Below are 13,529 nucleotides of genomic sequence, written 5' to 3'. Positions count from 1 at the left end.
TGTTGTCCTTACAGCATTACTAGACACCTTTTAGTAGAGTATTTTCTTACTCTCACCAGGTACTTTGGCTCCCAGATGAGGAACGAAACTTGGTTATAGATGAAGCTCCTGGTTTCCGACAGATATATGGGAGAAAAAAGGAGGAAAATGAAACATTGGATTTTGTCAATTTGTCCTATAAAAACCTGACTGTGTCTGAAGTCCGGTGAGAACGTGATATTTTCTCCTTTAATCTTTGTCTTTCTACAATTGCTCAGTACTTTTCAGTGGGGTGTGTGTGTGTGTGTGTGTGTGTGTGTGTGTATGTGTGTGTGTGTATGTGTGTGTATGTGTGTGTATGTGTGTGTATGTGTGTGTATGTGTATATGTATATGTATATGTATATATATATGTATATGTGTGTGTGTGTATGTGTATATATATATATATATATATATATATATGTGTGTAATTTTGTATCACTATCTAGAGTTGCAAGATCTGCCATATTTGATTGTCACATGTAACGTAATGTTAGGAACCACGAAAAAAGTTCTGTTCTGTAGTATGTAATATTGCTTAATCACAAAATATTATGGCAGTTCCTTCTTGTTAGTTTCCTTTCTACACAATACATTGCATCAGTTTTCATTTACTGCTCAACAATAATTTGATGTGACAAATGGGGGATTTAGCAGCTCTACGCCTCTAATTTACCATCTATTTGACATGTTTCCTTCCTCCTCTAGCTACTCATTTTACCCATATTTCCTCTCTCCTTAGCTCATATCGGAATGATAACACATCAGTCAATTTCTATGTGGTTAATAAACCCTGGCTCTTTTCCCATGCATGGTGTGCTGGAGTCACCTCTGTCACCACCAATGCATGTCAACTTCTGCAGGCTATGCAGCGTCCTTTTTGGGTCTTGGTGAGTAATATCGTACTGCTCCTACACTGGACAATCTTTCTCAACTGTGAGTACAATGAGTACTCTTACACCATTCACTCCTGTATTGGACACTAATGTGATTGTGTATGATTTTTCCTTTCACTATGCCTTCATGCATCTTTTGCCCTTCAACCCATCATTCATGAACCACTTATTAGGCTAACAAACATCTCCCATTGAATGAAGATGGCTATAGAAACTTTATATTAAAAAGCTGTAAACCATTTTCCATATGTAAACATGGTCTCCATATTGTCCATTCATGTCCACTTGCCAGGGGTGGTCCTGGAGAACTCGTACATTACATTCAAACATGGCTCACCAAGAAGCCTGCTTACCATCGTGCAAATTAATGGCTCATCTTCAACCTGGACCACATTCCTGGCTGGCTACTTATAGTAGTATTAGAAATACACTCAAGAGGATTGTTTCACAGTAGATGTGTACATGTATATATGAATATTGAACAGATAAATGTGCAAACAAGGTGCATGCATAATCTTTTTCTTGATAAACAGGTGCAATAGTGTGCTTATTGTTTTGACTTTTATTTTATTCTTCATCAAGATCTTGCATCCTCTTTCCTGCACATATAACGCAACTTCACTGTTTTGACTTTTCCTTCACTCATTACTTTTCCAATCTGATTAAATTCTGATCAAAGTCAGGGCAAGGATTTTTTTTGGCTACACAGGCAAAGATGCAATTTGCCACACACTCCCCTCCACTTGTCACACTCTTCAACACCAAGGTAAATTCCTGCAGAGTGGTCAAGCTGTTAGCGCTCAGTGATTTCTTTTTTTTTTTTTCTTCAAAGCTTCAACTTTGTTTGACTGGTTGCCATGCTATGAGAGGAGACTGCAGGAACATGATGTAAAATCTATGGGTTCTGAGGCTAGTGAGGAAGTGAAAATGCAGCACTGAGTGCTATCTGCTCATCTTCGCTACATAAGATCATATGGGTGGCAGTGGGAACCAATGGAGGTGGGGTAGCTGGTTCTCTGAATTTCCGCATTGGTGGGACCAAAAACATTTCACAGGGCTCCAGGGTAAAGCAAGTAACACAAAACAAAATACAATCCGCACTCAGGAGTAGACCCTCATGAACAACAGAAAAATACACAGAAATAATGAAAAGGTGCACATTTATTGATATAAAAATTGCAGCGATTTATGGCAGAAAATATACATGGCAGCACCCCAAAAAGCTGAATATAAGAGCAGTAATATTGAGTAATGCAAACAGCATATGATAGTCACAAGATGAATATATAGATATCCAGGCAAGGACAACACACTTGCACAAAATAGGAACACTTTAAGGAATTAAATATTCAGTAGTTGTGATACCTGCTGCTGCCAGACGTGAGGAAGACCACCTACACCGCCACCCACAAAAAAGGTAAGAGTGAGTACCCTGGATGCGTTTCGCACCCCCCTGGTGCTTTCTCAACAACTTGATTTTTGGGGTGATGCCATGCTATTTGGGGTGCTGCCATGAGACAATTTTCTGCCATACATCGCTGCAATTTTTATATCAATACATGTGCACTTTTCCATTATTCCTGCGTTTTTTTCTGTGGATCAAAAAGGTTTACTCCTGAGTGTGGACTGCATTTTGTTTTGTGTTACTTGCTGCATATGTGGGATAGCCCAGCACCGGAATTAACCCCATCAAGACCTTAATCTCAGGATTATTTTACCTGACATTTTACTTGGAGTTGCAGTATCGTTTGTGGGTTGGTTTCATACCACACCCACGTGTATTTTTTTGTTGTATTTTGTCCAGGGTAGAGCAGTCTAATCGGAAATCTCCTGTCAGCTTTGAGATTATGCACCCCCGCTACTGAAAAACCATGATGTGAACACCTATGCAACCTTAAAAGCAGTGCCGAAACTGTTGCCTGTACTGTATATTGCAAAAATTGGTCACAGGAACCGCACTTACTCCCAACGCCCACATGTGCTCAGGAACAGGACCAGCAATCCCAATACGACAAGACAATAAGAAAGATTCCAGGCACTCCAAATGTGAAAGCCGTAGGCTGGTGGGTCGAAACGTTGCTGTTAATTTTTTTGCAATAAATCTGCCTACGGATTTCACATTTGGAGTGCCTGGAATCTTTCTTATTGCCTTGTACTGTATATTGCTCATCAACTAACCAAGGTGTATCATTTGGTGCTATGTGCCCTTAAATTGAAAATGTTTCTTCTGTCTTTCAGGATCCAACCTACTACTTGATAACATGGATTGTTGCAGACTGTGTATCTTTTCTCCATATAATTTGGGCATTTATCATTCAGAGGTCAGTTGAATTAACTAATTTCCAAACACTTGCTTTCTTGTTTGAAAATAATGAACTACTCTGGAGTGGTATATATGTGTGAACAGGATGTTCAGTTTTCATTTTTTTTGAAGGCGGGTTTGAGAGTTTATCACAATTTCTATTTTATTGAACAAACCCATGTACTATTGTTTATAGTGAATTCCTCACTAAATTCTAATGAGTTACACTCTTCCAAATTGAAATTGAGTTGGGATTGACATTGACATTTTTTTTTTTTAAATATCTTTTCTTTTGCAAATATATTCAACAGAGCAATAAACCTCAATGTTTAGGTACTTTGTGAGAGATCCTGCAGTAAGTGTAAAGTGTCACATTTTGGTCATTTCTCGATTTAGTAAGGCAATTTGACTATCCCTGTGTAACTTAATTTGGGTGAAAATTTGATGAACTGACATTAACTTGAGAAAATTAAATTTGATGTTCAAAGCAACACAGTATCAGAATATGCTTACACATGCCTCGTAGTAATATTATCTGTCGTTATATTGGCTACTTACAATATTAGTACTCATTCTGGATGTGGGAGCCAAACCTGAGCAAATGTAAGGAAAATTGATTCCACTTTCTATATTTTTTTTTTATTTGGTGATCAATCACCATGTCAGCATTGACTAACGAGTTAGCTCCTCCCCCACAGAAGAAAGAACAGGAAACAGAACTTTGAAATTATTAAAATATAACCTCCCTCCCTAATCAGTCTTTGTAACAGGCTCCATGGCCCTCACAGAAGGAGAATTGCAGCTTAATGCTGCCATGGGGATTATTCATGAAAATAAAATTATGGTAAACATATTTTTTTATTCCTGTGCAAACCATGGTAGCATTAACCATTAATTAATACCCATGCAGTGTATATAGTGGGAGAGAGTTTGCATTAGATACAAAAAACATTACTGAACTAATGGGCATAAAGCCAACCGAGTAGTCATTGGGACTACTTTTGTCTTCTCAGACAAATAAGTGTACTCTGGGAAGCTGTTATATTTTATTGTAGGGAACATTGTTGCTAAATATGGTACCATGTAGGAACTAAGATCCAGATAACTAGATCTATGAAGAATCAATATTTCATACTGAATGCATTAGCTAATGAAATACTGTCATAATTACTCACAATTTGTCAAAAACCTGGCTATAACTATAGTATGGTGTCCAGAGTTAACATTCCGAAGAAAAATCAAAAGTATATCCCCTACTCAGATCATGAGACTCATGTAGAAGGTACTGAACAACCTGGTCGAACACAAAGAATGGGAAAGGAACTAGAACAGTATACCACACAAAAAGGTAATCTAGCCCTAAAAAACCCCAAGAAAGATATATTAAGGCAATTATGACTGTTGTTACTCTAAACAGCAGAGTTGGATTACTCATTAGGCAGCATAGGTCATTGTCTGTGCCCGGAGCGCCAGCTGTAAAGAGACCCTCCTTGAATAAGAATGAAGCAAAGAGCACTGGACTATATTTGGTGGCCTACATTTGATACAGATATCTCTTCTCCTGTAGCTACTTTCAATGCACGTGCACCGACAGTCGAATCTAACCAGGGATCCCTCCAAGACATGGCCAACGTAACCTTGAACAAGACATTGATTTTGATATTGCAGGACCAGTGGATGGATGGATGAATGTATTTAGTGTCTGCTCATTATAGGGGGGCTAAAAGTGGTTCAAATGTACAGCAGAACAAGCTATTGTCTTACCTTCCAGCTTGTTTGCAAGATGATTCCTGCTGAGACAAAGAGTTTGTATAGAATTTTGCTGATTTATGTACAATTATATCTTGTCTTGCAGAAAATGTATGCAAAAGAAAGAGTCAAAAGGTAATGTTGCCACAATATCATTTTTAATTTTAATAAGATAATATACAAATACGTATACCGTATTAACTTCTCTTACTCATACTTCCATATACGCTCTCTCTAATGCTAATATTTGTCATCTGCTGTCTACTTATTTCAATCTAGAAGATTTCCTCCATTCCTTCTGCTACTTTCACCCTCTATTGATTTAATTAGATTATATTGATCAATGTATGATATTGATGCCTCATTTAAATGTATTTTAAGTGTTTATTGTAAGTCAGTGTTTGTTAATAATGAAAACACGCATTTCTTTCTATTAATATGATCTTGCTCCTGGATGGATGTCTCCATATGTGGACAGTGTAATCTAAAATCCCTTCAGCAGCATAACCTATAGTCATGTGGCTAGATTTTTTAACATCAATTTTAACCACAACTTTGAATTCTATGTGTCATCTTGCTCCGAAATGCTTTAGACTTGAGAAAGAGAGAATCTCCCAAATTGAAAAAAAATAAATTAAATATATATATTTTAATCTATATATTCTGACCTTCAGGATACAGGAAACAGGTCTCTGGATTCTGGCCTTCAAGATACAGGGAGCAGGCCTCTGGACTCTGGCCTTCAGGTTATTGCAGCAGGTCTCTTGGACTCTGGCCTTAAGAATACACATATAGGAGAAAACACAAGACATTAAAATAAACAACAAAATTGAAATAAACAAGCTTGACTCAAACAATGATTTGTCAAATAAGAGTGGTTAAGACTAGACTATATAGGGAGATGATTAACAAAGTAAGGCCACCTGGGGCCGAGTCAGATCTCTTCAGTCTTAGTGCAGCACCCTACGTCAGCAACACAGCAAGTTAGTGGAAGTGTGAGATACTGCACCAGTCTAAAGAGAACTCATTAAAGCCAGAGTATTCATAAGAAATCCTGACATCACCAGTAATATAACAGAGATCAAACAGAAAGGTCAGATCATCCCAAGATCTGTTTTATTTTTGTTAATCTCTCAAAGTCAAAGAACTGATGTTGAGATTGCATGACCGATTTTCTGACTCTTCATCTTCTCTGCAACTCCTCTCTGTTGGTGCTCCCCAAGGTTTTGTATACATTGATGCTGCCTCCCTTGGTAATCTCATGAGCTCTTTTGGCTTCCAATATCCCTTCTATGCAGGAGAGATCTATGTGTCCTCTCCTGATCTTTCACTTACTGTCTATAATGAATGCAGCATTGAGGCTCATCTTTCTGTCTGCGTGCTCCTACCATGCCTCGCCCCTCTCAGTCCTTACACTGGCTTACTGTAAGATATAGGGCTCATTTTAAAATTCTGGTTCTTGCTTACAAATCTCTACATAACGCTGCTCCTACCTGCTTATCCTCACTAGTACAAGTATTTCTCGTCCAGGCCCCTATGCTCTGCCAAAGATCTGCATCTATCCTCTGTTTGTACTTGCATCTCTGACGCCCACCTTTAACACTTCTCTAGGGCTGTGCCATACACCTTCCCTGCCCCGTAAGACTCTCACCCAGTCTCAGTTCCTTCAAAAGATAAGATAATAACTCACTTCTTCAGGAAAGCATATAAATTAAACTGTTAATAGCTTGCCCTCCCGACACCTTGGTAACCCACCCTGCTTCCCCTCCTGCAGCTGTGTCATCCAAAAATCTAACCCTTCATTGAAAACTATTCTGGTAACCTACTTTTTCCCCATACATAAAACACATCTTACCTATGATTCCTGCCTTTGGTGTTGTTACAATCAAAAATGGAAGGTTGATTGTAATTTACCACTTTTTGTCACTTGAATTGGGCTAAATTGCTCCAAATATGTTTACCTAACTCACTCATAAGAATTAAGAGCTTTATAAATTATCTTTGTGTAGTAAATAGGTTATATCTGTATCCTTATCGGAGTAAACATGAACTAACTGTTCATGAAACCTAGAGTCTCATGAATTGAACAATTAATATATGCTATTATGGTGTTCCATTAATTAAATGCTTATATAACAATTGTACCATTTCATGGCAAGCAAAGCAGTATGGCCCGCAATAAAATAAATAAACCAAGGTAATCTCCAGCTAACTTTTCATTGGCTTTTTGTTTTTTCCTGTTTTCATTTTAATTTTTTTATTGTACCTTTTCCACGCTCTTAAACACATTATGTCTCTCTGTGTTTCAGAATTAGGGACTGTGCTACTTATGAGGCTAGAAAGTCTGAACTACTGACCTAAAGAAGCGGACTGCAAGCCTTTTGCTCACACTTCATATGACTGCTTATGGCAAATCGGGTGAAGATGTAGGACAACAGGAACGATACATTCCTCAGAAGGATCTGAAGATCTAAACAAATTAGCAAATATTTTAGAAAATGGTGAATAATTTTGAACTGGGCTTTGTCTCACCACTGTTAAACCTCATTGTTTTATACATTTTTTTTTTTATAACTGATCCAGTTTCGTAATATTTTTCTGAGAATTGTAACTGCACTTTGCTGCAGTTATTGTGCTCATTTCTTCTACTTTCATACTGAATATGGTGCTGTTGACAACTGTCTGACAGTCTTACCTCAAGATAAACCTTAATATTGCAAAAACAAAGGGGACCTGCTCTGGATTATGGAACAGAGTGACTTTTGCATTTATAAAGTAATTTTTGGGATACATGAAATAGATTGAATATGAAGAAAGAAGAAGAAAAGTTTTTGTTGCGAAGCGATTTTTTTTTTTTTTAAATGGTATATTTTTTCTATCCTGGAGATTTAAGGAAGAGTTGGTTTGTTTTTTCTTTGGGGGGGGGGGGGGGGGGTTATAATGGACAGACCTATTCTTATGGTGAAGAGGATTTCTTTTAAGGTTATAGAGTAAACAATGATTTCTTTTAAAAGAAATGAAAAGGGAGTCAAACATTTGCAGTTCTCTAATGTGGATAATTTGTCAGTTATCCACATTGAAAAAGAATCTTCAACTACATATTTTATTTTTTAACTTCGCCTAAACAAGGACATTCTCATTTTCGATTATCCACAATTTTCAGATTAATGAAGAACCTTGTATATATGTCCTGTTATTTTGTATAGAATTTATAAATTGTGTTCCTACTAATTATTTACTATTTTTAATGTAAATAATAAAAATAAGTTGGTACAATCTGGTTTCTGAAAACCTTAACTTGATGGAAAAACACACTTATGTTATGTTTATATAGTTCTCAATAATAATTAAGCAGGTTTCTGTTGAACATGGAAGATTAAAAGCCAAAATAAAGTTAAGACATGAAGTGAGTAAAGGCACAGCAATGCTAAAGAATGTGATTTTATAGCGGTGATTGGCAAGAGAAATAATGTTGTGTATAAGATGGTCTCTTCCTATGGCTTGTATAATTTATTTAGACAAGGAACCCTGTGTCATTCTGGCGTCATTGGCCATGCACGTTCTAGCATCATATACATGGCATCTCACCATAGGGGATATAACTTCCTGGTTAACACTGATTCCTTGCATTGACTTGGTTCCTATATACTAGACAGTGTGTTTCTAGTGCTATAGGTTTATTTGGCTTCTGACTCTAATTGAGTACTCATGTAATTCTGACCACGACTTGTCCCTGATATTTGTTTTTCTATACTCCTTTTGACCTGTTTATGGTTACACTCTATGTGCTTGCAGACATTATGTCCATAGTCTGCACCTACCAATACTGGTGTGTTTTCGCAACGATATCCCACTGGTACCTTCTCAGAATCAAAGTGGTTGTTTCCTTGACATTCATAACATAGGCAGGGGCATTTTTTTAATGAAATAGTTACTACCAGTCCATTTTGTACTCCTGCCATATCAATCAATATACACAGGAAATCCATACAGACCAGATCCATAGGGTCAGAGTCTTCCTCTGAATATAGTTCCAACAACTGTGTCAGTGCTGCTCCACTGACTCTCTCATACATGGCCAGTAGAAATGGTCTTGCACTGGTTCAAAAGTGTTGTCAACCGCTATATCATTATGTTGATAATGAAGAACCTTTAGTACTTTACTCCAAAACCAAGATTTTCTTCATATGTCACTGCAGGCAGACCGGCTTCAATGAGAGATTATAGTGGGTCAAAGCTGCAAGCCAACAATATTGCATCTATTTTAGCTTGGGTTAATAGAAATGGCAAGGGAATTGGTGGTAATCCTCATTATAAATTCAGCACCATATAGTTAGTTGTTTAGTTTACCTATGTTTGCCCATTTGCATGCTAGAAGTTCCACTTTATGGACATGGCAATTATTTTTGGCTAATGATAAGTCCTAAATGATGTGGATAGTATGTCTCACTCCATGCCTGTTAAAGGACACCAACAAATCCTCTCATCCTGGCATCTACAAAAAACACATATGTTTTTCTAGATCAGCATGAGCCTGCAAATGTGCAGTTGACTTGTCTCTCATGAACCATTTTAAATGGTGGCTCATCTGACCACTTGCTGCAATTTTTTTTCCTGTGCAATGTATGTTTGTTAAGAAAGGGCTAGTTTATTCAAAGATATGAAGTGTATGTACATTCACACATTGCAACTCTTTTATTTTCTTTTTTAATATTTATTTATTTATTACCACCACCATTGTGAAAGCAGCCATATTTGTTTCTAGACTCCTGGACCAATTTTTCTTTTTCTTTTTTTTTTTTTTTCAGGATGTTTCCCATATCCCAACCTTCTGATTGGTCTGTTAATAATGGCCTCTATTGGAATGGAGCTGAATTTGTTACTATGTATTCAGTGCAAAATACCCCTTTTCATAATTTGTGAGCTTCAAGTAGCCTCTGCTTCCAGGGCTGTCTTAACGCATGGGCACACTGGGCAGTTGCCTGGTGGCCCCACGAGCATATGGGCCCCATAAGCTTGCAAACTTTTCAGTATATTATTCTGGGAGATTTTTTTTGTTCAGAACCTTCAAACCCTCTTTAATAAATTGTACTAATTGTACGTAAGCAAGACAAAATCAACACATGTGTTTTTTAAGTAGTAAAGCTATAATAAAGCTATTCTAATATTTAATAGACCACGTTAGTTTCCTTCAGCTGCTACCTACTAAATGTTTGGGCTAATTCATCTCTGCTATACATTATGGTTTTTAATGTTTAAAAAACGATTTTGTTGGAGGTACAAATAAATATAAACCTTATTTGATCTATAATTTATATTTTCATTCCTGTGAGGGGTTGTGTAAGTAGGGCCCCAGTGCACTGCATTGCCCAGTTGCCTGTAATGCTGTTAAGACAGTCCTGTCTGCTTCCATTTTAGAGGGAAGTTAGATTCTTAAAATTTAGGTTATTGTGTTAAACAAGTAGAGCAGATCGGGGATTTTCTTTTTTTTTTTTAGGTAAATTCTCAATTCTTGACTGTGATCAATATGAACATTTTTTGCTGACCAGTTACAGATGATTACTGCAAGCATACTTTTCAATTTCCATTAATCCTCGACATCAGGCATAATCCTCTTGCTCCATCTCAGGATTAGATTCTAAACAATATGTGATGGAAATCTCAGGAAGGTAAACGGTAATAGAGAAAGGGTAAATAAAAATAAGAAGTCCGTACACCCATAAATCATAAGAGACATTTAAATGACTGATAGTTCTATAATTTACTATAATTGAGAGAGAAAAAAAGAGTGCATTTATAGCAGTGGATTCCAACCCAGTGCTCAAGTACCCCCTAATAGTCCAGGATTTAGAGATTACCCAGTAATGTCTAAGGTGTTTTTAGAAAAAAAAACCAACAAACAAAAAAAACACTTTAGACATAGCAGGGTAATCCCTTAATCCTGGTCTGGTAGGGGGTACTTGAGGACTGGGTTGGGAACCCCTAATTGATAAAATATTTAAATCTGTCTCTTTCATTTCCAATAGTGACCATCTCTGAATTCTAAGGGGTATACTGACACCTAGTGGCTATATCAGATATCATGTTTTTTCTCTACTGCTCTTTATGAAGAACATGATATAGATATTTTGTTTGTCAAGTTTAATACCAAAAAAGTGAGCTGGATGGTAAACTGACACCAAACAAGTGGGGTATCCCCTACCTATAAAAGCAAACAAACAAACAGCAGTTATGGTTTGTTATACAGTTGTGCTCAAAAGTTTGCCTACCCTGGCAGAAATCGTAACATTTTGGCATTGATTTTAAAACTATGACTGATCATGCAAAAAGTATTTTATTGAAGGATAGTAATCATATGAAGCCATTTATTATCACATAGTTGTTTGGCTCCTTTTTAAATCCTAATGATAACAGAAATCACCCAAATGGCCCATATCAAAAGTTTACATACCCTTGAATATTTTGCCTTGTTACAAACACACAAGGTGACACACTGGTTAAATGGCAAAAAGGTTACACATATACATATACATATTTTGATACATTTCTTCTTCTAATTCAAAATATTAGTTCTTTCAGGGTAATTAAATTAAACCGTAAAGCATATGCACATGCAGACACAGACAATCTTACTGATGCACACAAATAAGCTCATTGACAGACAATCTCAATGACACACACAGACAAGGTTACTGGCACACACACAAATTTAGTACAGACAAACTCTGATACACACACACAAGCTTACTACAGACAAGCTCACTGTCACACACACGCTCACTACAGACAAGCTCACTGATGCACACACACTCTCCCTACAGACAAGCCCATTGACACACACATGCTCCCTACAAAAGAGCTCACTAACACACAGATTAACTACAGACAAGCTCCCTGACACACACAAACTCACTAGCAGGCGCACACACAAAGAGGCTCCCTCACTAGCAGATGCGCACGCACGCACACACACACACACACACACACAGATGCTCGCTCACTCACTAGCAGATGCACACATACAAAGGCAGACAGTCACTGACACCGAGGCAAACATCCACACACACAGAGACAGGCAGACCGTCACACGCACAGGAGACCGTCACATGCATGCAGACCGTCGCATGCAGACAGTCACACACACGCGCAGACAGTCACACACACGCGCAGACAGTCACACACACGCGCAGACAGTCACACACACGCGCAGACAGTCACACACACGCGCAGACAGTCACACACACGCGCAGACAGTCACACACACGCGCAGACAGTCACACACACGCGCAGACAGTCACACACACGCGCAGACAGTCAGTCACACACACACACACACACAGTCACACACAGACACACACACAGTCACACACAGACACACACACAGTCACACACAGACACACACACAGTCACACACAGACACACTGACCTGCTTCTTACCTCCACATCCCTTGGAGCTCCTGGAGGCTGGATGTTGGGGAAGCAGGGACTCCTTCCTGCTTCCTATGCTGCAGTCAGCCAGGCCCCGGCTGCACAACAAGCTCCGCCCCACCGCACAGCAAGCTCCACCCCCGCCACATTTTTTTTCCGTTTTTTTAATCATCCCGGCCGGCCATGTGTGAGGTGTGCCGGCCGCCTGGCTCCCCCTGCTCCCATGGGGCTCTGTGCGGCCCCACAGCTCACACATGGCCGGCTGGGATCACAGGAGCCTATTCACTGATAAGGGCTGTCACCCCAGTCCCAGGTGCCGCGGCCCACCGGGAAATTTCCCGGTATCCCGGGTGGGCCAGTCCGGCCCTGCCCCACACCCTCTAGCATCTAAGCTCATTGAGCAGAGTCCCTCAATCTTTCTGTTCCTGTGTGTCCAATTTGTCTGGTTACAAATATGGGTCTGTTAGTCCACCCATTGTACAGTGTTGCTGAATTTGTTGGCGCTTTATAAATAATAATAATAGTAAATAATAACATAAATGTATGTATATTCTTTTTATTGTGTCATTGCACTTTAAGGTTATCTGGTTTTATTTACGGTTTATCTTTCTTTTTGTTTTTATCTAATTTACTTTAAAGAAATGATTCTAGATAGTCCAGGAGGTGTAAAAATATAGATAATTGTTATCTCCTTCAATGAATAATAATAATTACAATATAATGTAATAATATTCAGTGTTGTAAATGCCTACAGCCCTGGACAGAATGAGAGAGCAGCAAACCACTAAACGGAAGACACATAGTAATTCACGTCAAATGTTAGAACAATGAAATGGGCAGTAGAACTTTCTAGAACGTGCTAATAACTCTCTCACCTAATCTTTACATATTGTCAATAATTAAAGCTGGCATTATGGCTAGTTTCTAAGATAGAGTAGGGAGACCTAAAGTCCCCTGCATCACCGTATTATTTTTAATGTGAATTTTAAATAAAACTTGTGTTTGCTATACGTCATGTCAAGTTTCAATCTTGCCTATCAGACATACGGGAACAATTACCCTTTTCATAGAATCTCAGTAAATATAGAATTATTTTCCATCTAGAGATAGTTATCCTATTGTTAATCATTATAG

General features: G+C 38.2%; 1 protein-coding gene across 3 annotated transcripts in view; it reads left to right on the top strand.

The window, feature by feature from the left end:
- Positions 1 to 7,809, top strand: part of GDPD2 (glycerophosphodiester phosphodiesterase domain containing 2) — a 71,483-nt gene extending 63,674 nt beyond the window's left edge. For 2 of the 3 annotated variants that reach the window (XM_063432187.1, XM_063432186.1), the window contains 6 exons: positions 60 to 205; positions 763 to 910; positions 3,155 to 3,237; positions 5,074 to 5,102; positions 5,642 to 5,726; positions 7,277 to 7,809. In XM_063432187.1, the coding sequence (XP_063288257.1) occupies positions 60 to 205; positions 763 to 910; positions 3,155 to 3,237; positions 5,074 to 5,102; positions 5,642 to 5,726; positions 7,277 to 7,328 (543 nt within the window). In that variant the 3' untranslated portion in view covers positions 7,329 to 7,809. The remainder of the gene's footprint in view (positions 1 to 59; positions 206 to 762; positions 911 to 3,154; positions 3,238 to 5,073; positions 5,103 to 5,641; positions 5,727 to 7,276) is intronic. The other variant, XM_063432188.1, reaches the window with a different exon arrangement.
- The last annotated feature ends 5,720 nt before the right edge of the window (positions 7,810 to 13,529 follow it).

Source organism: Pelobates fuscus, chromosome 9 (genome assembly GCF_036172605.1).
Source record: "Pelobates fuscus isolate aPelFus1 chromosome 9, aPelFus1.pri, whole genome shotgun sequence".
Taxonomy (NCBI): Eukaryota; Metazoa; Chordata; class Amphibia; order Anura; family Pelobatidae; genus Pelobates; species Pelobates fuscus.
Note: the sequence above shows the minus strand (reverse complement) of the source record. Positions and strands in the feature narration are given on the sequence as shown.